The 25,539-nt window shown below is 43.3% G+C and overlaps 1 protein-coding gene across 1 annotated transcript in view; it reads right to left on the reverse strand.

Moving 5' to 3' along the window:
- Window positions 1–527: 527 nt before the first annotated feature.
- Window positions 528–25,539, reverse strand: part of SLC9A1 (solute carrier family 9 member A1) — a 72,319-nt gene continuing 47,307 nt past the window's right edge. Inside the window, exons 2-12 of the mRNA XM_083369851.1 lie at window positions 22,860–23,320; window positions 18,831–19,081; window positions 11,661–11,878; window positions 10,324–10,526; window positions 7,996–8,085; window positions 7,037–7,107; window positions 6,192–6,365; window positions 5,810–5,924; window positions 5,237–5,338; window positions 4,835–4,907; window positions 528–4,300 (exon numbers count right to left, since the gene is read on the reverse strand). Coding sequence (XP_083225977.1) covers window positions 3,975–4,300; window positions 4,835–4,907; window positions 5,237–5,338; window positions 5,810–5,924; window positions 6,192–6,365; window positions 7,037–7,107; window positions 7,996–8,085; window positions 10,324–10,526; window positions 11,661–11,878; window positions 18,831–19,081; window positions 22,860–23,320 — 2,084 coding nt within the window. The 3' untranslated portion in view covers window positions 528–3,974. The remainder of the gene's footprint in view (window positions 4,301–4,834; window positions 4,908–5,236; window positions 5,339–5,809; window positions 5,925–6,191; window positions 6,366–7,036; window positions 7,108–7,995; window positions 8,086–10,323; window positions 10,527–11,660; window positions 11,879–18,830; window positions 19,082–22,859; window positions 23,321–25,539) is intronic.

Here is a 25,539-nt window from a genome sequence, read left to right on the forward strand (position 1 = left end):
CACCAACTTTATGGCACATAATCAATTGTGTGTGTGTGTGTGTGTTCAGTTTACACACAGCATTAACCTACAATTTTTTGTTTCAATAGCAGTGATGATGTTACCCAGTTTGGTAATGAAATGTCTATAGAAAACAACCAAGCTCAGTGATCTCCAAAGGCCTCACAACTTTTGTCTGTTTCTTTGTTTAATGGATTGTTTCACAGACCAAGACCAACTGCTTACAATGCTCTGAGACCCACCATTGGAAGCTATTCAAAAGCATGGGGAATATGCATTTTGGAGAATGAAACGTTTGGAGATGAGACCCAAACTAATACAGGGCTCCACAGCTGTTCCCTTGCCAATCCAAGTAATGTTTGGTCTGAAAGCAATTCCCATCCCCAATTTTGTACGTTCCCATGTGCTTTGACAGAACCCAGAGCAAGAATTTTAGAAAAAAAGGTGGAGAGGGGAGGGGAGAGAAAGAGAGAGAGAGAGAGAGAGAGAGAGAGAGAGAGAGAGACTCACCCCAGGCCATTAAAAATTAAAACATTCATTTATTAGAATATTTATGTAAAAAGACTCTCTTTACACAATATTTTATACAATAGATTCATTGCTTTAAACGGCTCCTAGCGGAGACAGTATTGTACATGAAAGCACATATAGGCTACTGAAGGCCACTGGTTCCTGCTTGGCCTGAAGCAGAGAACAGAGGCAAAGCCCAGCTTAAGTTGAGAATACAGAACTGTGAAAAGCAAGCTGTCTGGGCTCCCTTTTTGCTGCCTTCCCCCACCTGTGCCTGTGCAAAGGTCTTCCAGCCCAGAGGAAGCTGTGAGTGTACCATGAGGGGAGGGGAACAGGAGCTCATCATTTTTTTGAATGCAAGGGTGCACAGGCGTGCAAGGAGCCCTCCCAGAGGGGCCCAGATGGTGGCCAGACAAACAGGCAAAATTGCACAACACCATTTTGCACAGGCAGACACTGTATGGCTAAAAAGGCACAGCACAGGGGCAGAGGGCGGAAACACCCCCTTCACTGTAAGGGTGGGGGGTGGGGGGAGTGTAGAGTAGGCTGGAGGAGGAAAGGACGGCTATGTACTACTGAAAAAAAATCAGCAGGCACTAGCATGGCTCTGTAACTGGGTACGATCCTTGAAACAGCTTTCCATCACAGACTGAACAGTAAACCAGAGTTGGTATCTACTGTGGAGAATGGATACCAAATATGCACTGTCTTCTTATATGTCCCCTCCCTCACCAGAAGAACAATGTGCACACTCTTCACAAACAAATCAGCAGGCAACTTGTCTCGCTTTGGAATAACTGGACAGAGAGATAAAAGCAGGTGTAGGACAATAGCCCTATACTGAAGGGGATTGGGGTCCTAATCCCTTTGAAGAGCTGTGCTACACCTCCCTGTCCAGTGATGGTCCTCATATAGTAGAAACATTCTACTGCAATGTTCCCCAATCTAGAGGCCTCCAGATGTTTTGGACCACTCTTCTTCTCTGTATTTTGTCCTAGAGAGCATGAGCCGATGCTGAGAGGTGTTGGACTTAAACATCTGGTAAGCACCATGTTGGAGAAAGCAGAAATAGATGTTAATTCTGCCTCTTTCCTGGACTTTCCCACTCTCTACATCTTCAGGTCTAAGCAACAGGACTATGTAAAACCCTGAACGAGGAAGGCTATCTTTGGCTAAGGGCCACAACAAAGAAGTGGCAGGTTATAGTCAAGGTCATTGCAGATCATAATCAAGTTGGTTGATTATGGAAAGGGGCATTATTAAATGCTTTTCCATATAATTAAATGTCTTGCATGTTATTGGAAGAAAGCAAGGCCAGAAGATCCTTCTTTCCCAACATAGTGATTTTCTACATGCAGAAGATTTATTCTCCATGCAGGGAAGCTTTCAACCAGGCCAAGATCTTCCCCTGCAATCTCAAAGTGGTATGGGCCAGTCTGATGACACACTCATTCAAATTTTACACTGTAGGCTAAAACTAAATAGTAATGAAGCAGGAACAAGCATTCATCTCTTCCATCCTCCTTCTCATTGCAAAGGGCTCAGAAGAAGCTGCTTGCTCTGCAGGCCACTCCATCTCTTTGTAACAGCCCACACCCTGATAGAAATATCTGATTCCTGCCATTTCCAGGAATGTGAGCTTTGCTATTACATACAAACGTTAATGTATTTATCCCTGACTGCGGAATAACCATGGCACAATTCAAACATGATTTGGGAAGAGGGAAGGGAAAGCCAGAGGTTAAATTCTCAGAAACCCAGATGGAGACAGAAATGATAAGGAAAGAGACTGGACAGCCACTTGTCTGAAATGGTATAGGGTCTCCCACCTTGAGCAGGAGGTTGGACTAGAAGACCTCCAAGGTACCTTTCAACTCTATTCTGATTAGTCCTCAACTTACGACAGTCGTAAGTCAAGAATTACCTTTTATTGATTAGAAGGTCACCTCCTAGAAAGAAGATGTCCATTATGGAATAAAACTAATGAATTATGGAGAACGAAGATTGGATGGAGAGCAGAGTAAACCCAGGTAACGCTGAGGACCAGAAAAGGATGGGGAAGCAAAGCCAGAATTATTCTGACTGAGATAAGTATTGATAAAAGGAAAGAAGACTAGGTAGCATCTCATCTTCTCTGTGCCAAATATTGCTAAATGGTAAGGGCCAAACCAGTTACCTAGTATTGTTCATGCTCTCAACTGACAGGCAGGGAAAAATCGAAGCTTTTCAGACAAAAGAGAGAGAGAGGGAACCTGTGCCATAAACATACTATCACTGTACACAGACATAGTAGGACAATTCCTCACTAACATCCTAGTGACTTCCATGGAATTTAGAATCTTTTCAAGAAATGATTACTCTATTGTTAAAAAGTAAAAAGTAAAAAAAAAGCAATCCTATATGTACAACCACATATTCATCTTTGGTGAAAACATGCCTTTGGAGTTGCACATGGGCTGTGTGCACACATGTTTTAATTGAAATCTCCTAGCTTCAGGCAAGGACAATGAGAAGGACACATCATCCTGACCTCCTCCAGATGTGCTGGATTGCAATGCTATAATTCCCTGTGAGAATAGCGCCCCAATCCATTTGCAGAACCTTAATCAGCTTCTTATTTGGATGGCCAAATGGAATCCAGTCAACTAAATGGAGAGCTGGGTATCATATGCCCACACCTCCTTAGCCATATGTTCAAAATTGGTACAAGAGCAATCTTTGGTTACAGTTAACCTGCTCACTTGTATCAAAATGAGAAAAAAAACCCCATTACAACCATAAAATAAGGCAAAACCTGTGATGCTAGATTTAGAACACCAACAATTTAGAACAATTATCTATGGCTTATGGGATTTAAAAAGAAGCCCACAAAAAGAAACTTATAAACTCTACTGCTTAGAAGAAAAGAGAGGAAACATGCATTACATCTGAGGTTGGAAACGATGTATGGAAGTCACTGGCTCAGACTTTTTTTAAAAAAAAAAAATCTTAGAAACATGATCATCCAGTAACTATGCAGGATATCCTGCAGAACTATCTGATGTATCTGAGCATCCAAAGGTCCTCAGCTCTTCTGGTCTGTTTCAAAACTGGGAGGAGGGAATTATAGCAAAGATGTTTCTCAGGAGTAAACAAGGAGGTGCAGTTGCCAGTGGAGAAGGCAACAGAGAGTCAGAGCGTGCTAGTATCCAAGAGGAGAGACAGTCTTCTCTGGATAGAATGACTAGCATTCCCAACCTTGGATATGGAATCTGAGTTAATTCTAGATCTATTGCCTCTGGTCACAAAGTACGTTCCATTTAGGTGCTCTCTGCTGCCTTCTAGCAAAGCTCCTGCACTGAAGAGAAGGAGACAGAGAAGAGAAAGACACAAAGAAATAGAGATTGGTATAACTGGGTGTGTGTATTTGCACATGAGTGCAAGAGCCTCCCCTACAGGTTAGGTCTAGTAGTGCATATCAAGCCTCACTGCCCTTTGGGGATAAAGGGTTCCCCTTCTTCAGGATCTGGCCGAGGCCCTGGATCGCTCAGACATCTCATAATCCGCTGGTTGCTGGGACTATCACCTGTCCCAGGAGTAAAGACGTCATCTGTGCCTGGAGAAGATGGCTCCTTGACCTTCATCACCAATCCCTCATCTTCATCTCCCTCCGGGGAGGGTGGAAGGTGGTTCAGCCCTTTCAGCGCCTCGTTCACCAAGTCAACAGACTCCGGCGACTGGGGGGACGCTGGGTCAATAGTTATGATGGGGATATTCTCAGAATCCAGCTTTGGATCATAAGCAAGAGGGTCTACAGAAGAAGGCAAAAGTTAAATGGAGTTGAAGGGAAGAGCCACTCAAGTAGCAGAATCATTTTTCTCTGCTCCAATACATCAGGAAAATCACTTTCCTAATTATGTCATACTGCCCACTGTGAGGCACAAGGAACCAGAACAACACCATGAGCTGATCAGAAAGTTTCTTCATTGCTACTTGCTTATTTAGAAGAATCTCCCCAGACTTAACTTCACTCTCTGGGGAACAACCACAAAAGGCATCAGGGATTTGTGTGTGTGTGTGGGGGGGGGCAAGGTATCCATCACTCTCTCCCCTGCAGGGACACACAGCTCGTCAGTCTTATAACTCCTCCCCCAAATCTAGCTGGAGATTCCACCACACCTACCCACAGTTTCCAAACGTTGCTAAAATACCACTTCTCACCATTGTCTATACTGGAAGATGGAGATAAATAAGTTCCCTATTCTTTACATTAAAGCAAACCAGTGGGACGTAAAAAAAACTGAGGTGTTGGGTCCAAAGTCTGCCCCTTAATCTTTCCACTTACCTGAACCAATGCGTGCCCTCGACATGGTTGGTGAATCTATTTTATGTGTTGGCACTGTCAGGTAGTTGTTCATCTGGAATCAGAAACACATGGGCATGTGTTAAACAGCCCCAATTTTGGAAGTCCAGCCCAGTTTGGATTTCTGGAGCATCCTTTATCTGCAGTAATTTCAATTTAGAAGAGGCAAGAGCCCCAGATAGTGGGAGCAGTTTGAAAAGTTTGTGTCCCTGTGTTATGTGTGTATAAATGAGCTTATTATGCCTGGAAATTTTAGCTCATCAACAAAGATGGATCTTGAAATAGGCTCAACATTTGCCAGTCCCTGAAGAGTAAACCCTTATCTAGAACCTCACAAGGTTCCTCTCCCACCCTCCCCAGAGTCCACCTTCCCTGCCCTTCCACCTTCTGTTCCAGCTGCCGAGCCTTCTGTCTTCTCAGCAACATCTGGTTCCAGGCTTCTTCATAAGGATCTGCTACCAAGGTGTGTCGATTATATGACCGCAACTGGAATGGAAAGCAACAGAGGTTAGACTGAGAGGCAGATGCTCACTGCCTGTTTAAAAAGTATGGTTTCTACCACAAATCTCTAGGAAAGTCAATACAACTGACTCCAGGATTTAATTCCAAGAATTAAAAAGCAGGCAACATGCAGCTTTCCAAATGCTTGCAACACCTATCAAGGAGTCCTTAGCCATCAAGGATGATAGGAAATGAATCTTCTGACATTTGGTGGGCTGCTGATTGCCTATTGTGTATGTTATTAACCACTGTTCGAAGTGCATCTGCCAATGCTTTCAACCCGCTACCCCAAAGTCCATCCTCAGTATCGACCTCTTGGCTAATGGGAGGTTAGCAATGATCTCTGCATTGCTGAACTATGTTTCTGTCTGAGTGGAGGGCTCAAAGGTGGAATGAGAAAGCACAGGAGGAGAGAATCTACTGCAATTTTGGCTCTGAAAAAGTCCTTGCACTTACCCTCTGCCTGGTTTTTTGCAAGTTGTTGCGCAAGATTTTTCGAATCTCCTCCTCTTTGTCCTTTGACAGAGCTGGCAAAATGCGTTCTACTGGCAACGTTTTCGGATTGATATTCCTGCAAGATGAAAAGAATTGGTTCCTGCCTTGGTTAAGTCTGAGTTCTCTATTAACTCTGCTTGTTGCAGATCAGTTGTGAAGCACATGAATGGTTATTGCGTGACCTCTGGATACTGCATGGTTGTAAATAGAGGACTGGTCACAAAGGGTTGTTTTTTTTTACACCATCGTAACTTCTAATGGTTGCTAAATGAGTCGGTCAGAAGACAAGGGCTGCCTAAATCAATTGGAACCTTCCAGCCACGATTTCAAAATTGCTACTTACTGCATCGAAACGGTGGAGACAGCAGAGGGGATCTTGCCCATTCCCCCACTTTCCACCAGCTCAATGGCTTGCTTCATCTCCATCTTGTGATAGAAGGCGATCAACTGGGGCTCTTTGGATCTTTCCCCAGCAATCAGGCACTTCTTCACATATTTCTTGTTGAAACGGTTCAGCCTTTGGAGAAATCATACAACAGGGAGACATGATCAGGGAGAGGAAAGAATGGAAGATGTGAGATAGACAAAGGCAGCGATCAAACAGTACTACCGATAGTCCTCGGCTTATGACCCCAATTGAGCACAAACTTTCCATCGCTAAGCAAGACAGTTGTTACGTTGGTTTTGCCCTGTTTTACGACCTTTCTTGCCACAGTTGTCAAGGGAATCACAGCCATTGTTAAGTTAGTAGCATGGCTATTAAGTGAATCTGACTTCCCCGTTGACTTTGCTTGTCAGAAGGTCGCAGAAGGTGACCCTGGGAGGCTGCAGCTGTCATAAGTACATGCCAGTTGCCAAGTGTCTGAATTTTGATCATGTGACCATGGGGAAATGCTGCAATGGCCGAAAGTGGGGAAAACGATCGTGTCACTTTTTTCAGCATCGCCATAACTTCAAACTGTCACTAAACGAATGGCTGTAGGTCGAGGACTACCTGTAGTCCAGGTTGCTGTATTTATTTGGTTGTGTTTATTTAGAAACAGGGAACAGTAGATATTATGGTTACAAATTTTCAAAACAATTAATTAAAAACCGACTTGAGAAAACAAACCTGTACAAAGGCATCAAAATAAGTATTTCGATCATTTTTTTTCCTTTATTTGTTTCTTCTGTTCAGGTGACACTTACTTGTCCTTCCAATGGTGATGTCCATAGTGGCCACATATATCCTCAATCCCCGTCAAGAGATGATCCAGGAACTATTTCAAAAGCAACAATGATGGATTTATTGTTCATTTATTGAACATTGCCTTCTCTCGAGAAGAACGACACCTTCCAATTGTAAGTATGAAAAGGACTGTGAATATCATGAATTATGAGAAAAACCAGTGAATTCTGGACCACATAAAGCTTGACTTTCCCTGCAGAAAATCACATAATTGAGATATGGGATATAACTGGCTAATGGATGAAAAAGAAAGTTTGGCAAGGTTAAGGAAAGCACAAGGAATAAACAATGCATAAGGTTGGGATCAATGAGATTACAGAACTATCCTGGGAAGAATTTTCAGCTATAAGTAAAGTTTGGCCAAGATAGTCAAGAATTCCATACTGCAGTCAACAGGAGTTGACGCCAACTTGATGGCACCTAAATACAGGTAGTCCTTGATTTACAATCACAATTGAGCCCTATTGCTAAGCAAGGCAGTTGTCAAGTGAGTTTTGCCTGATTTTATGACCTTGCTTGTCATGTGATTCATTTAATGATTGTGGCAATTCACTTAGTGACCCTGGTAAAATTGGTTGTAAAATTCCAGCCCCAATTGTGGTTGTAAATTGAGGACTGCCTCTAGTAAAATCTTTAAAATGTTGAATGTTGTGAAAGATAATGTAGAAAATGTTACCCTCCATTTTAAAAATATATAAAAATGATATTTCACAGAAACATCCACACAGCTGATTACAGTTGCACTCGCACATACACTCCACAGCAGGGGTCTTCAAACTTGGCTCTTTTATGACTTATGGACTTCAACTCCCAGAATTCCTCAATTCTGGGAGTTGAAGTCCACAAGTGATAAAAGGGCCAAGTTTGAAGACCCCTGCTCCACAGAGACGCTTTGCAGCAGCTAGAAGAGAACTATCACCTGAGTGTGAATTTCCTCGTTGATGGATCTCTTGGTCTCCTGTTTTTTTTTCACTGCCAGAAGATCCACCAGCGGGCGGATGGTCATGCCCTGCAGACAGACAAGCCAAGTTAAATTCCACCAGCCATACCCAAAGTCAGTTCATTTTTTATTTTCCTTCACAAATGCTCCTCCCAAATAGTTTGTTTGCCCCGCCTCTGTAGCAGTGGCTGAGTTTCTTCTCCTATTCCAAGGGTCTCCAAACTTGGCAAGTTTAAGACTTGTGGATTTCAGCTCCCAGAATTCCCCAGCCAGCCATGCTTTTCTGGGAGTTGAAGTCCACAAGTCTTAAAGTTACCAAGTTTGGAGACCCCTGTCTATTCCAAGAGTCGTTGAGGATCACCATAAGTATCATCGGGTTATCCCTGAGGCACACTGGTGGAACATGTACATCTTTGCAAGTCTTTGCTCAAATGAGCTTCCCGCCCTCTAGAAATCAGCCTGTGGAGTGAGGTGAATATGACCTCAAAATCATCAAAGGTAAATTCATTTCCAGGTCATTTCTGATGTTTTATATATTTAATCCATATTGCATTTTACGAGTACCACTAAAGAACTATACACATAAATATGCAAAGCATGAATGCCAGAAGGTGTAATTAATACAGTGACTCCCAGAAACATTTTTTATTGAGAGCAAAACTAGGTGAATCTACCCGGCTAACACTAGCTGACCTTTGATGACATCCATTTAGCACTTGGAAAGGAATCCATCAGGAAATCCCAGGCCTGTAGACTAGCCTAAAAAGTTGAAGCAATATCCCAGAAGAGGGCAGTGGCAAGCCACTTCTGCACTATTGCTAGGAAAGTCACACAAACATGTTTTTGCAGTCTCAGGAGTCAAGCTCAACTCAAAGGAAACTTGACTTCATGTGTTTATGACACTGTAGGAGGACAGCTGTGTTTGTCTTCAGGAGCCCCAAATCCAAAAGAGCTGGTGGTATTTTTTTCTAACACATTTTATTCAAAGAGCCTTAAAACCTGGCTCTGCCAATGGCCTGAAGACGGTTACTGGATTAAGAGAAGACTCTATCTCTACCCCAATGTATATAGGTTCTTTATTTAGTTATCTTTGTTAGTTTTAATGTTAATATTCATTTAAACTTTTATAAGGTAAAGGTTTTCCCTGTCCATTTGTGTCCCACTATAGCAGACATGTCAAACATGTGACGTCGCGCAACATATTGCAGCTGTTTTGCCATTGCCGGCAATGGGGTGGACGCAGCTTCCACGTGATGCATCTGGCCCACGGGCCGGCAGTTTGACACCCCTGCACTATAGCAATAGCAATTATACCGCTTCACAGTGCTTTTCAGCCCTCTATAAGAGGTTTAGAGCATCAGCATATTGTCCCCCGACAATCTGGGTCCTCATTTTACCGACCTTGGAAGGATGGCAGGCTGAGTCAACCTTGAGCAGGTGAGAATCGAACTGCCAACCTCCAGGCAGCCGGCAGGCAGCAGAAGTAGCTGCAGTACTATATTCTAATCATTGCAGCACCATGGCTTATGGGCATGCCCATCTCTGTTTCTTAGCCGAGGGAGCCAAAGTTGTCCAAGGACGCTTCTGTGGTCATGGGGCAAGCATGATTATATGCTGTGGCACACAGAACAATGTCACCCTCCCATCAAAGTGGTGACTATTAATTTACTCGCATTTGCATGCTTTCAAACTGCTAAGTGGGCAGGAGCTCGGGCAAGGAGCGGGAGCTCACCCCATCTTAGAGTACTTGGATCTTGAACTGCCAACCTTCTAGTCAACAAGCCTAGCATCTTAACTGCTAGGCCATGCCCCCTTAATATTTTATATTGTCATTTTATTTTGTTGTAAGCCATCTAGAGTCATTTAATTGCGAGAGGGGCAGCTCAAGCTCACTTCATCAGATGCCTAAGTAGCTTAACTGATCTAGGCTTTATACTGGGGAGAGATGAGGATTGGTTAGGGTTAATTAACAGAGCACCAGTAATCTGTCTCATACATAATTTACATAGCCACCCTGTCTTCTTCTCCCTTTTTTTTCCAAAACTCACCTCAATTTAAATGCCACATTAGCCCAGTCACTCTAGGCAGCTGATGGAAGTGAGGGGCAGCTCATGAAAGCTTATACCTTTGTATCAAATGTGCTACTCAGTAATGGTGCTACCAGATTCCTCCTGATTTTTAGTAAATGGAGATGTGGAGGAAGAGGAGAAATCACAGATCTTACTTCTGCACAGGCACTCAAAAATCCAGACTGAAGGTACTGGATTGTGAAGGTTGTTAGGAGGGATGGCAAACAAAGGGGTCTACCTGCACAAAGACAGTGAAGAATATCACTGTGATGATTGCGGTGAGAAACATGTCTCGCATTGGGAAATGCTGATGTTCCAGGAGGTAGCCGAGAGAGAAGGCAATGGCCCCTCGCAGGCCACCGTAGGCAATGATGAACTGATCCTTTGGGCTCAACTTCACAATGCGAAATTTGTTGATGAACCACGTCAACCCCAGCACACCTGAACAAAGATTGAAAAGACAGAGAGGCACAGATTACCTAACGGCACTGCTGACACATACAGAGCTCTTGATTTTTGTCTTTTTCAGGGGTTCAAATCACACTGTTCACACAGTGCATGTACACCAAATCAGGTACAAGGTTAGTGGCCCCATACACATAGCATGCAAAGTCTAACATTCATTCATTCATTATTCATTCATTCACTCACTCATTCAATTTATTTGCTGCCTATCTCACCACAGGACTACTACTCTCATACTCTAATAGTATGTTGTACGGATTCCAGCTTGTTTCCTAAGCATTTCTCTGAGGCAGAGGAACATCCCTGCTGCACACAGTGGCCTCTACTTCCCCTCTATTCTGAGTGCAATTTGGGTGACAACATGTTCTCCCCCTGTTCATTTTATGCCTGGACACTTCCTGTAAAAGCTTGCAGGAGAGTTGGCATTTATTTATTTATTTAGCTTATTAAGTGAATCGGAACACAAAGTGACCCAGCGGCTTACAATACCAAAATGTCACAGTTTAGAAACCCATAAACCCTTCCCTCCCCCCTCAGCGGCCACCTGATTGGCTCTGTATCAACCAGGGGTCTTTTGTCAGAGGCTTCGTCAACTACTGGCAACAGCACAGCTTCCAGAAAAGTAATAAGGTGGGGGCCAATCCTATCTTTGAGGGAAATGATATTCCCCAGGGAGGGAGTCACTCTAGGGAAGGCTCTTTATCTTGATCCCACAAGGTGTACTTCCCTAATAAATAAGGACCCACAATAGACCTTAGAATAACAGGAGGGATCTTGGAGGTCTTCTAGTCCACCCCCCTGCTCAGGCAGGAAATCCTATATCATTCAGACAAATGGTTGTCCGGTCTCTTCTTAAAAACTTCCAGTTTTGGAGCATTCACAACTTCTGGAGGTAAGTTGTTCCACTGATTAATTGTTCTAGCTGTCAGGAATTTCCTTCCCAGTTCTAGTTCCTTGCCTTCTCATTCTAGTGGGCTGGGTAGATGCTAACTAAGGAGAGGTGGGCCTTCAAAGAACCTGGCCCCAAGCCACATAGGGCTTTAAAGAAGATAACCAGTAACTTTCATTTATCACCCCAGCCCTATTTCCCATTTGAGAACGTGTCCAGACCTAAAACCCTGGCAATCAAGCAGAAAATCAGGGTGAAAATGACGAAGGCCCAGTTCCAGTGGTGGTTCCCAGCCACGGTGGAGACACCAAGAAAGATGAAGATAAGGGTCTCACTGACGCTGCTCCACATCTTCAGGAAGTATTTGATGGTGGTGTGGGACTTGTGGGAGATATTGGCCTCCACATAAGGGCGCATCACTACCCCTGCAGCAATCAGCCTGCAAGAAAGAGAGAAATGAGCTATGGGAAGACCAGAGAGACCACCAGCATACCTGGTGGAGAAGAAGGTTTTCCATGCCACCAGATGATCACGCTTGCAAGGAAAGGATGGAGAGAGGAACGTTTGTAGCGCCCATCTACATCGCTCAAAAATGAGCCTCAATGTAAAATTTTGTGTTAAGCGTTCATTTAGTTGCTCACTGGCAATCAGGAACTGCCTACACGTTGAGTAAGTGGGAGACAACTTTCCTCTAAACCCTACGCAAGACTAAAATATGCTGCTAGAGGAAGTGACCTTCCCATGGCTTCAACACGCAGCCCAGACACCCATATGTTCCTTTAGCTCAGAGCTTAATAACAACTTTTAATCTTTCCAAATGATTGAATGTGTTCTTCACTCGCTCGCTACCTAAGGGTATACTATTCCTGGGCGGCGTTTAAATTGTGTCTCTATTCCTTTGTTTTTTAGTCCTTTACCTTTTTTGCTTATCTTTTATTTCAAGTGGCTAATAACAAAAATAAAAACAACATCAAAAGAGAGAGAGAGAGAGAGAGAGAGAAACCTATGTTCCAGTTCACCTCTGCCAGCTGACTAGGGGGAGAGGGGGGGAGCAGGAAAAGGTGAACTGGAAACATGTTGCCCCCCCCTGCCCCCCAGCAATTTTTCTGCATTTCTTTACCCGTCTAATCAGGGTGAGTCAAGCTTACTGCTCAGCAGTAGATCCACAATGACTCACCCACATTCCTAAGGGAAGCGCATCAGTTAAGACAGAGCCAAGTACCCCTGAATCCAAAAGGTTGTGTCCCCCACTGTCCGTCCCCCACCCACCCACCCACTCTGCCACTTCTTTTATGGCCCTGCCTGGGTTGGAGTTTTTGTCTCTGTTGGTTTTATAACGAGGGAGGGTTTTCTAGCCGATTCTGCTGACAGTATCTGGCGTCGCCAGCAATGGAGCCTGTGGATGAGTCATTCCACAAGCTTGGCAGAAATCTGCTCAGCAGTTCTGCAAGCCTCCTAGAGAATTGGTTGACAAAATGGAGGAGAGGCAACATACTTCATTGGTGCTCGGAGATCAACTAAAAACAAAGTCCTTCTTCTTGCAGTCAGGCCAGAGAAGAAAAGCCCCTTGTCCCAGTGATGGGATTCAAACAGGTGAACAACCCGTTCTCTGAGTGGATGCCGCTTCCGGAAGTCAAATTCTGGGACTGGGCAACAAAAAATTAGCTACCGGTTCAGCCGAACTGGTGCGAACTTTGGCTGAATCCCACCACTGCCTTGTCCTCTGCCTTTGCAGAATGCCTTTCAAGGGAAGGACATCTGTCTGTTTACATCAACCGTATACAACCTAATACAAATAGTCCTTGATTTACAACCACTTGTCTAGCGACCGTTCAAAGTTACAACGGCGCTGAAATAAAGTGACTTATGACCAGACCTCACACATTTGACCATCAGAGTATCTCTAAGGTCACATGATCAAAATAGGGGGTGCTTGGCAACTGCTACGTACTTATGGCAGGTTGTAACGTCCCATTTGCGAACTCTCCCAGCCGCCTTTCAATATGTAAAGTTAATGGGGAGGAAGCCGGGTTTACTTAACTCGCTTACCAACAGAAATTTTGGTTCCAATAATGGCCATAAGGTGGGGACAAGAAGCAACGGATGGAAACTAACCAAAGAGAAAAAGTAACCTAGAACTAAGGAGAAATTTCCTGACTGTTAGAACAATTAACCAGTGGAACAACCTGCCTCCAGAAGCGGTGAATGCTCCAACACTGGAAGTTTTTAAGAGACTGGACAGTCATTTGTCTGAAATGGTAAAGGGTTTCCTGCCTGAGCAGGGGGTTGGACTAGATGACCTCCAAGGTCCCTTCTAACTTTATTACTATTACTGTTGTTGTTATTTACACTGCCGTTGGGCAAAATTCCACTGTACTCAGTTACTTCACCCCTGGAGTTCAGAGGGGAAATATGACTTGCTATATCTCTGCATTTTAAAACCCATGGTTAAGCACAGGTAGCCCTTGACTTATGACCATAAGTCCATTATTTCAGTCATAAATCATGAGGGCTGTAAAGTGAGTTACCAAATGATCAGACCTAACTTTTTTGTGTGGTGGTCATTAAGTGAATGCCGTGGTTATAAAGTGAATGCTACAGTCATTAAGCGGGCCCATTGCTGGCTATGGGGTGCTTTTTGCTGAAAACTGGAAATAAATGGCAATGTCCAGCAGAAACATCATAAATTGTGGTCAGGTGACCATAGGCTACTGCAAACAGCTATAAATGTAAGCCAGTTGCCGGGGGTAGGGGTGGGGAGTAGCAGATGTCAGAACTTCAGAACTAGTCATAAGTCGAGAACTATTTGTAACCCTTTCTCAAAAGATGTGTGCAAGATTACAACTTTAGGGCAGGAAGATGCAAGTATGGTTACCTTATGGATCATATCGGGCTTAAAGTCAAAGATAGGTGGCCACATTCAGGAGCTCAGTAAGATAAGGACACAAAGTAGGAGACACCAAGCGCAAAGAAGGCCAAGAATTTTTGTGGCATTTGTGTCTGCCTACTGAGTCTTTCTTAGGAACCTGGGGTAGGGATATGCTGGTATTTAATTATATTAATGGCATTGTTGTTGTTAGCTGCGAAGTCGTGTCCGACTCATCGCGACCCTATGGACAACATTCCTCCAGGCCTTCCTGTCTTCTACCATCTTCTGGAGTCCATTTAAGCTCACGCCTACTGCTTCAGTGACTCCATCCAGCCACCTCATTCTCTGTCGTCCCCTTCTTCTATTGCCCTCGATCTTTCCCAGCATTAGGCTCTTCTCCAGTGAGTCCTTCCTTCTCATTAGGTGGCCAAAGTATTTGAGTTTTAGCTTCAGGATCTGGCCTTCTAAAGAGCAGTCAGGATTGATCTCCTCTAGGACTGACTGGTTTGATCGCCTTGCAGTCCAAGGGACTCGCAGGAGTCTTCTCCAGCACCATAGTTCAAAGGCCTCAATTCTTTGGCGCTCAGCCTTTCTTATGGTCCAACTTTCACTGCCATACATTGCAACTGGGAAGACCATAGCCTTGACTATACGCACTTTTGTTGACAGGGTGATGTCTCTGCTTTTTAATGTGCTGTCTAGATTTGCCATGGCTTTCCTTCCCAGGAGCAAGCGTCTTTTAATTTCTTGGCTACAGTCCCCATCTGCAGTGATCTTGGAGCCCAGGAAAACAAAATCTGTCACTACCTCCATTTCTTCCCCATCTATTTGCCAGGAATTGAGAGGGCCGGATGCCATGATCTTGGTTTTCTTAATGTTAAGTTTCAACCCAAGTTTTGCACTCTCCTTCTTCACCCGCAACAAGAGGCTCTTTAGTTCTTCTTCACTTTCTGCCATTAGAGTGGTATCATCTGCGTATCTTAGGTTGTTGATATTTCTTCCAGCAATCTTAATTCCAATTTTTGATTCATCTAGCCCTGCCTTTCTCATGATGTGCTCTGCATATAAGTTAAATAGGCAGGGCAACAGTATACAGCCTTGCTGGACTCCTTTCCCAATTTTGAACCAATCAGTGGTTCCGTGTCCAGTTCTCACTGTTGCTTCTTGACCCGCATATAGGTTTCTCAAGAGACAAATAAGATGGTCTGGTACTCCCATCTCTTTAAGAACTTGCCACAGTTTGTTATGATCCACACAATCAAAGGCTTTAGCATAGTCAATGAAGCAGAAGTAGATGTTTTTCTGGAACTCCCTAGCTTTCTCCATGATCCAGCGTATGTTGGCAATTTGATCTCTAGTTCCTCTGCCTCTTCGAAATCCTGCCTGTACTTCTGGTAGTTCTCGATCCACATACTGCTGAAGTCTAGCTTGTAGGATTTTAAGCATGACTTTACTAGCATGAGAAATGAGTGCAATGGTGCGATAGTTTGAACATTCTTTGGCACTGCCTTTTTTTGGAATTGGGATGTAAACTGATCTTTTCCAATCCTGTGGCCACTGTTGAGTTTTCCAAATTTGCTGGCAAATTGAGTGTAGCACTTTTACTGCACTGTCTTTTAAGATTTTGAATAGCTCAGCTGGAATACTGTCACCTCCACTAGCTTTGTTGTTGCTCAGCTTTTCTAAGGCCCACTTCACTTCACATTCTAGGATGTCTGGCTCGAGGTCAGTGACCACCTCATTGTGATTATCTGGGATGTTAAGCTCATTCTTGTATAGTTCTTCTGTGTACTTTTGCCACCTCTTCTTAATCTCTTCTGCCTCTGTTAGGTCCCTGCCATTTTGGTCCTTTATCATGCCCATTTTTGCATGGAATGTTCCTTTCATCTCTCCAATTTTCTTGAAAAGATCTCTGGTCCTCCCTATTCTATTGTTTTCTTCTATTTCTTTGCACTGTTCATTTAAGAAGGCATTCTTATCTCTTCTAGCTATTCTCTGGAATTCTGCATTAAATTGGGCATATCTATGTTTTTCTCCCTTGCCTTTCGCTTCCCTCCTTTCCTCAGCTATTTGCAAAGCTTCCTCAGACAGCCATTTTGCTTTCTTGCATTTCTTTTTCTTTGGGATGGTTTTGGTTGCTACCTGTTGTACAATGTCGCGAACCTTTGTCCATAGTTCTTCAGGCACTCTGTCTATCAGATCTAATTCCTTAAATCTATTTGTCACCTCTACTGTATATTCAACAGGGATATGATTTAATTCATACCTGGGTGGCCTAGTGCTTTTCCCTACTTTCTTCAGTTTAAGCCTAAACTTTGCAAGGAGAAGCTCATGGTCTGAGCCACAGTCAGCTCCTGGTCTTGTTTTTACCGACTGTATAGAGCTTCTCCATCTTTGGCTGCAGAGCATATAGTCAATCTGATTTCTGTGTTGACCGTCTGGTGATGTCCATGTGTAGAGCCGTCTCTTGGGTTGTTGGAAAAGAGTGTTTGCTATGACCATCGTATTCTCTTGACAAAATTCTATCAGCCTGTGCCCTGCTTCATTTTGTACTCCAAGGCCAAAATTGCCTGTTATTCCACTTATCTTTTGGCTTCCTACTTTAGCATTCCAATCCCCCATGATGATAAGGACATCATTTTTGGTGTTACTTCTATAAGGTGCTGTAGGGCTTCATAGAACTGGTCAATTTCATCCTCCTCAGCACTGGTGGTTGGGGCATAGACTTGGACTACTGTGATATTGAATGGTTTCCCTTGGATTCGAACTGAGATCATTCTGTCATTTTGAGGATTGTATCCCAGTATTGATTTTCCTACTCTTTTATTGACTATGAAGGCTACTCCATTTCTTCTGAGGGACTCTTGCCCGCAGTAGTATACCTGATGGTCATCTGAATTAAATTCACCCATTCCTGTCCATTTTAGTTCGCTGATACCTAAGATGTCGATGTTCAGTCTTGTCATCTCTTGTTTGACCACGTCCAGCTTTCCTTGATTCATGGATCTTACATTCCAGGTTCCTATGGAGAAAAAATCTTTACAGCATCGGACTTTCCTTTCACCACCAGACACATCCACAGCTGAGCGTCCTTTCGGCTTTGGCCCAGTCGCTTCATTCTTTCTGGCACTACTAGTACTAGCCCTCTGCTCTTCCCCAGTAGCATATTGGACGCCTTCCGACCTGAGGGGCTCATCTTCCAGCGTCATATCGTTTTGCCTTTTGGTACTGTCCATAGGGTTTTCATGGCAAAGATACTGGAGTGGGTTGCCATTTCCTTCTCCAGTGGATCACGTTTTGTCAGAACTCTCAGCTATGACCTGTCCGTCTTGGGTGGCCCTGAACGGCATAGCTCATAGCTTCATTGAATTACGCAAGCCCCTTCGCCACGACAAGGCAGTAATCCATGAAGGGGATTAATGGCATTACACAGGATGTAAGATGTTCCAAGCAAAGCTGTCTTTTGCAATGGATTGACCCTGATTTGTCAATGCTAGTGATGTTCAGGTGGTGCTCCAAATATTTGGGATTGGACCCTATTACTATTGGACCCTATTACTTTGCTTTCTTTTACCATAGTGGTTCTACTTCTGTTATTAAGTTTTTTTATTTTGTGATTATTATTATTGTAACTGTACAATAATAAACTATCACATTTTATTTACAGTTTAGATCCTGTTACATTTTTGTAATTTCAGATGTATCACATTTTATATAATTTTAGATACTATTTTATAACCTAGACATAGATTGCTTCTTTTGGACTTCACACATGGATTCCAGTCAGGTTATTTTACAAATATATTTTAGTTTTATCTTAAAAAAATATTTACTATTTATTAAGATAGGTTTATAACTGACTGTCTAGGTGTCTTTGAGCCAGTTTTTTTTCCTCTCTCTCTCTCACTTCAACCTGTCATGAAGGAGAGAATACATGAATGCAAATCAAGTTCCTGGAGAAAAGAGAGGTTGTAATTCTAACAAATACATTTAATAAATAAATACCTTAAAATAAGTCATCTGCCTATGATCTAAAGCAGAGAGCTCCAAAACTGGGAATTTTAAGACTTGTGGCTGGCTGGAGAATTCTGGGAGTTGAAGTCCACAAATCTTAAAGTTGCCAAGTTTGGAGACCCCCGATCTAAAGGTTGTGATCTAAAGTCAACCTAAGAATTTCATGGACATAGCAACAATACACAAGTGGTTTGCAGGATGTTCCCCCTCCCCCCAAGTTTGCAGTCTAGCCTACAGCTCTGATGTGTCATTGTGGTCTTCCATCCAAATACTAAACAGGCTGAGCTCTGCAGAGTTTTGGGGAATCATTAGATGCTGCCACGAATGTCCACAAACTCATTATAGTTCAATTTCTACACCAGGGGCAGACAATCCAGTTCCCCTTCAGATGAATGGACTACAACTCCTATGGTCCCTTCCAAACTACTATGCTAATTGGGACTGATAAGAGCTCAAGTCCAAAATACCTGAAGGGCATCACTTGCTGCCATCTCAGTCTAATACTTACGCCATGATGCCTGAAAGGTGGAAGACTTCTGCAGACAGATATGCCATGTAACTGTACAGAAAGACGAAAAGAGGTTCAATGACCCGGATGTGGGAGGTGAAACGGGAGGTGAAGGCTCCGATGATGCCGTAGACAACCCCGACAAAGACACCCCCCAGGGACACCACAAAGAAGCTCAGGAAGCCCAGGATGATGTCCGTAAGGGTGATTTTATCAAAGTTAGCAAACTCTTCAAAAAGGTGGTAGAGAACCTGGAGGAGACACAAAGGAGGGAGAGAAAAGCCATCTCAGACCACCGAGGCAGTGATCAGAGGCTGCCAATAGGTGTGCCAACATGAAAGGGAGTTACTATCCTACAAAGGAAAGAAGAAAAGTTGGATCAAACAGGAACATATATATATATTTTAATGTAGCATTTGTCCTGCTGAGTGCAAGCTGATCATAATTGCTCAGCATGGCAAACCATGTGCTAAGCTGGCCTCCTTGGCTAGAACAGCAAAACCCTAAGTCAACCTTGAGCTGGTCAGGATCGAACCCCTGACAGTGGGCAGAGTTTACCTGCAATACTGCATTCTGATAGGTATCCTGCATGCAATTCCAAATCTTCTGGAGCACCATCAGCATTGACAAAATCGCCATCGGTCAACTGCAAAAAAGGCAGCTTCCCTTGGAACAGCTCACATTCTGCAACAATACCTTTAACACCATCACGCAACATCTGCCTATTCCTGGTTCTTGGCAAAGACTTGATAGGTGAATAAAAAGGCCCAATCCAGTCTAAACATCTGGATGACTGTGCAATTGACAACGATAAATTATATTTATATACTGCTCAATTTCCAGCAATTCTAGACCTCTTGTTGAAAACTAATGAATGCCTTCCCTGTCTTAGCCAATTATAACCTGAAACTGGTCCGGCTGTCAGAAGCCGTTGTCTTTTCTTTGAGACCTTGTTTTGGTCAGGTGTTTGCATCATCTCCCTCTCATCCTGCGGGGGGCTGGAGAATGGACATCCAAAAGAAAAGCAAGATTGTGCAAGATCCAACATGTGTTGGCATCCACTTAGCTGCTGGGGTAGCATAAATTCAGGGCAGGCCAAGAGACAGAAGAAAGGCACAGCAATTGGATGTTTCTGCATTTTTGTAAGCGTCATAGTGCTTTATGGCAGGAGATGATATAAAGTGAATAGCCTCCCTGCATCTTAACCACTAGTGAGATAATCCAAGGCATCTAGATAGATGGCAGCTTCCAGATGATTGATCTCAACTCCCAGAATTCTTAGCAAAGTCCTGCTGGTTGGGAAATTGTGGAAGCTGAAGTCCACACAAGGCTAGACAAGACTGGCTTGAGGAATTAAAATTCAAGACCCTTCAAGTTCAAACTGTTTTAGGGGAGATTTTCCCCTAGTTCCATACTTCTCGAGCAGGAGTCCCCAAACTCTTCAGCTCATTGACCCCCTTCATGAAGTTCCAGATCGTTCATTGACCTCCAAACATTTATTATATGAAAACAATTTAAGAAATACTTTAACTAACGGTACAGACAGTCCTCAATTTACAACCAGTCCCTCAGTGACCATTTGAAGTTACAATGGATGTCCCAAAAGGAATTTATGACCTGGTTGCAAAGTTCCCACTGTTCTGCACCTCAGAAAGAGGAATGCTGCCATCGGGCAGAGCACTTGCAAGGGTCCCAGTCTTCAAGCGTCAAGAGAGGTTGCTGCTCACTTCTAAAGTTAGTTACAACTGAACAGGAGAAAACTGGACAAAGGAAAAGAGACGTATATCATTTTGGCATCTCTCTGAATTTAGAGAGACCTTCTTGGGCCTTGTAGCAATCATGACTTTGCACAAATTAGTCACTTCTTAGTGCCCTTTCGTTGTCCCGGCTATAAATAAAATAACATGGTTAAAGCCAGTTTTTCCACTCCATTCTCTCTGCCCTTTCAAATGCCTCCTGATGAGAAAGGAGGAAGGGACCTTCCTTGCATTAGTCATTGAAAGCACAGTAGATCTCTTACATGAACCATAGTAGATTCCCCAGAAAATGCAACCTAAAATATAAATGGCGTGCGAGAAAATTCTTTTCCAGATTTTTCTTTTTCTACATGCTATTATATGTAGCATTACTACAAGCTATAGCAGTTTGCAGCAGTACCCCATAAAAGATGCAGAGTTGGGAGACGAGGAACTCTTCTTTGAGTGTTGCTATATAACAGGGGTGTCAAACTCACAACGTCACGTGAGGTGCTGCGATGTATTGTGATTTTTTTCCCCCGTTGCCTAGACTTGGTTGGTTGAAAGATGGGTGGTTATATACAGATAGTCCTCAATGTATGACCACAATTGGGACCAGAATTTCTATTGTCAAGCAAAAGGGTTGTTAAGTGAGTCGTGTCCAATATTATGACCTGTTTCGCCATGGTTAAGTGAATCGCTGCAGTTAAATGAATCACACAGTTGTTAAGCCAATCCAATGCTTCCCCCATTGACTTTGCTAGTTGGAAGCTGGCTGGGAAGGTGGAAAATGGTGGTCACGTGACCCTGGAATTCTGCAGTCCTGGTAAATATAGGCTAATAGCCAAGCAGTCGAATGTTGGCCCCGTGACCATGGGAACACTGCAATGGTTTTAAGCAGGGGTCTTCAAACTTGGCCCTTTTATATGACTTGTGGACTTCAACTCCCAGAATTCCTCAGCCAGGCATGTTTATTATTATTATTAATTCTGGGAGTTGAAGTCCACAAGTCATAAAAGGGCCAAGTTTGAAGACCCCTGGTTTTAAGTGTGAATACCCAGTGTAAGTCACTTTTTTCAGTGCCGTTGTAACTTTGAATGGTTGCTAAATGAATGATCTTAGTTCAAGGATAAATTGTTTTAAATAAATAAGGTATTAGACTACCTGAAATATAACACGGTACCTTTAAAAACAAATGCATGATTATATTTCATGAAGTTTAAAAGGTTTTGTCCAGACTTCGCCTTCGGTTTCTGACATTTAGCCGGCTTCACCTTTAGAAAGCCTTCATCTTTTTCAGTTGCTAAGTATCTGTTGATGTCCTGGAAGGCTTTTTTTAGTGGCCCATTAAGCTATTTTAGTTTAATTTGTTCCAAATTATGTTTGGGGCTTTATCGTTTCTATTGGGTTTTGGATAAACATTGCTAGGCACTTTGGGAATCTCTGATTAAGAGACTGGAATGGATGCTTTAATTTTTTAAAAAGGTAGTAATGTTTCCACCAATGTATTATGAAGTCCATTAGCCATGACTGCAGTGAATGAATTTCCATATTCAGGCCAATCTGTTGGTCCGACTACTTCAGTACTGTCAACAGTGGCCGGACGCAGGTCCTCTGAGCTTTAGAGAAGACCTTTTTTAACCCACTTATCTGAAGCTTCCAAGATTGAATCACAAACTTATGGAATGCAATGCATGTACTGTGACAAGGCCTACAGCCGAATCCAATTCTTCTCAACCTTAGCAACTAGAACTTATGATCTCCTGGTTTCTAGTTTACTGCCTTAACTATTACAACAAATGGTACAAAGCATGGTACAGCTCCTATTAAACGGGCAGAGATTTTCCTACATTTTCCCTTGAGATCTTCTGCAGACAAACTCTGTTTTCTATCCCTGGGTTATCTAATATTTAGGAAGATAAGAAGTAGATGCCTTCAACTTGAAAGACTTGATGTCTATCCAATGATTGTTCAGTTCATCCTGAGTAGATACAGGATATTTTTGACTAAGAGATGCTAAGAATCAAACCAAAAGGCAAAGTGATCCTTTCTTTGGGGTTCCCTTGGCATCAGCTGATCCCTTCTGGACACAGAAATCTCTCAGCTAATAATCCCTACATCAATGTCCACATGCAGTGGGGTTTTTTTGAGAGTATGAACATTGTGTTGAATCATGCACAAGACATTTTAGGTGTCTCCTCCTCCTTGGCTGCCTTCAACAGTGCTCCAAATCCACAAGGTCTTCCTTTATTCCGTGTCAGAGCCATCCCTGCCAAATCTGTGCTCTACTTACCACAGTAACTGCATCATTCAACAACGACTCGCCAAACACCAAGATGTGCAAAAGTTCATTGATGTGAATCTCCTCAAATACAGCCAGCACGGCCACAGGGTCCACTGCAGAGATGATGCTGCCAAACAGCAGGTTGTCCAAGAGACCAATGTTTGATAAGGAAGTACCACCTATCTGGCACACAGCATACATCAGAGACCCGACGAAGAAAGCATTCCATAATGTCCCAATCACAGCGAAAATCAGGATGGTGCCCACATTCTCAGTGAATTGGCGCAAAGGCAAGAAGTAACCAGCGTCCAGGATAATGGGTGGGAGAAGGAAGAGGAAGAAGATCTTGGAATTTAGGACTGGAGGGGTTTCCCCCACGGCTTTAATGAGCCCACCAACCAGCAGTCCTACAACAATGAGTAAGCAGCTCTCAGGAACGATGCTGGAAAGGGTTGGAATCACGTGGAATCCTGTAAGTAGAGACAAAATCAACATGGTCAAGATTTTAGTAGCTTTAGTGAATCTGCATCCTCTGCACATTCCAGGTCTTTAGTTTTGCCAAGAAACTAAACTTATACCATCTATGCATTGAGGATGTTACGTAGTTTGGTAATGAAATGTCTGCAAGGAAACAACCAATACCAGAGATCACCAAGGATACCATCTTACATCATCTCTTAGAATCTGGATGTGAGCAATTGAAGGGTCCTGAAATAAGATTTGGTCCTTGAAAGAAACACAGTAGCACATTTTGGCTCCAGGACAACCTGATTTCTGCAGCAGAACACATTGGATTCTGTGATCAGCCTAGATTATGCAAAGTAGGAATATCTGCATGAAGATGTTCTTAATTCATTAGCTGCAATATTATATGTAGTTACCCTAGTAGAATAAATTCCAGATAGCTCAGCTGGGCTTATTAGGTTGGTAAAACCGCTGGAATAATTTAGTAGTAATGAATCTTCATCTTTCTTACCGTATCTCCTCTCCAGTTTAATTCCCACATCATATCACATCCAGAAGTATACTTGACTGAGAGGACGAATTGGCACAGTTTAATTATTGACTGCTCTTCCTTATTTAATGGCGTATGTATCATCATTTCCTTATTTCCAACCATCAATCTGGGCTTGCCATGGTGATTTAGCCCAAAACTACATCATCCCCACCAACAAACAGTGATCAGCAGTCTGGGGAGAACATGAGCCTGCAAAAATGAACCAAACATTTTTTGGGGGGAGGGGTGGGGAGGGGTGGGTGGGCTTTTAAACATGAAAGCAATCTCCAGAAAAAAGCAAGAGGATTGAGCACGGGGGGTAACATAAGGCTGGCCAATTCTTGGAGGTGGGATAAAATGAAGTTATTAAATCCCAGAAAGGGACAATTCTAATTTTGATAGTTGATATTGGCTGTTCACTCTGAATACAGAGATACTCGATCCCAGCCCTTCCCTCCCCTCCCCTCCCCACCCCACAACCCCAGTTATCATTTTTTTTATATATTTCTCAAAATACAAGTTGGTATTTTGTTTAGGAACAAAAATGATGGTAAGCACAGCATGCTGTAGTTTTAATTCCCTGTCAAAGGGATTCATTGTCATAAGAAGCAGCCATTTTTAATAAACGCCTCAGCTGCTTCCATCTTCCCTGCTGAACTTCTGGGCACAAGAGAACATCTGTTTTAAGTGGAACCTGTTGAGCTGTAAAAGAGATCGCCACACTGTGATAGCTTAGTATGTTCAACCAGCTATGCAAATACCCACACGAACAGCACCATAACAAAACTGATATCATGCAAAATGCTTCTTGGATGTCAGGCAAATCTTCTATAAGATGAAGGCCATCAAGCTGACTGCAACCTCTCTGATGGCACAAGAGTAACAAGAAATGCCTTCTCAAAAAAAAAAAAAAAGAATTGGTCTTACAGCTTCTGAGATTTGCTTTCTATCCTATCAAGGTCTAAAAGGCTGGCAACTTTCATAAACAAGAACCATTTCAATTTCTGGAAAGATCACTGTTGCTACTAGGGCAGACATGTCAAACACAAGGCCCGGGGGCCAGATCCGGCCCGCAAAGTGGTTTCATGTGGCCCGCGAAGACATCCTGGAAACAGTGAGGGAACGGCCCCCCCTGCCTTGGCCCTGGCCCAGAGACCCTCCTCCTGCCAGAGACCCTCAGATCTGTCCCACTCCTGCCCAGGCCCCCATAGGCACCCTTGATGCGAACGATGTAGAGCTGGCCACGCCCACCCAGTAGGCCATACGCACTATGGCCACGCCCACCCAGTAGGCCACGCCCACCCAGGCCACACCCACCCGGCCCCCTGAGGGCAACCGTAGTGCTGATGCGGCCCTCAATGAAATTGAGTTTGACACCCCTGTACTAGGGTAATGTAACAGAATCTTGAAACCCTATCAAAACAAGACATAGGACATAGAATAATAGGCTTGGGAGGGATCTAGCAGATCTTCTAGTGCAACCCACTGCTTAAGTAGGAGACCCTGGACAAATGGCTGTCTAAGCTCTTCTTAAAAACCTCCAGTGATGGAGCACTCACAACTTCTGGAGGTAAGATGTTTCACTGATAATTGTCCTTAGTGTCAGGAAACCTTTCCTTAATTTTAGGTTTGATCTCTCTTTAATGATATTCCACTTGTTACTTCTTGTCCTGTCCTCTACTGCTTTGGAGG

The sequence above is a fragment of the Vipera ursinii genome (genome assembly GCF_947247035.1).
Source record: "Vipera ursinii genome assembly, chromosome: 9".
NCBI lineage: Eukaryota > Metazoa > Chordata > Lepidosauria > Squamata > Viperidae > Vipera > Vipera ursinii.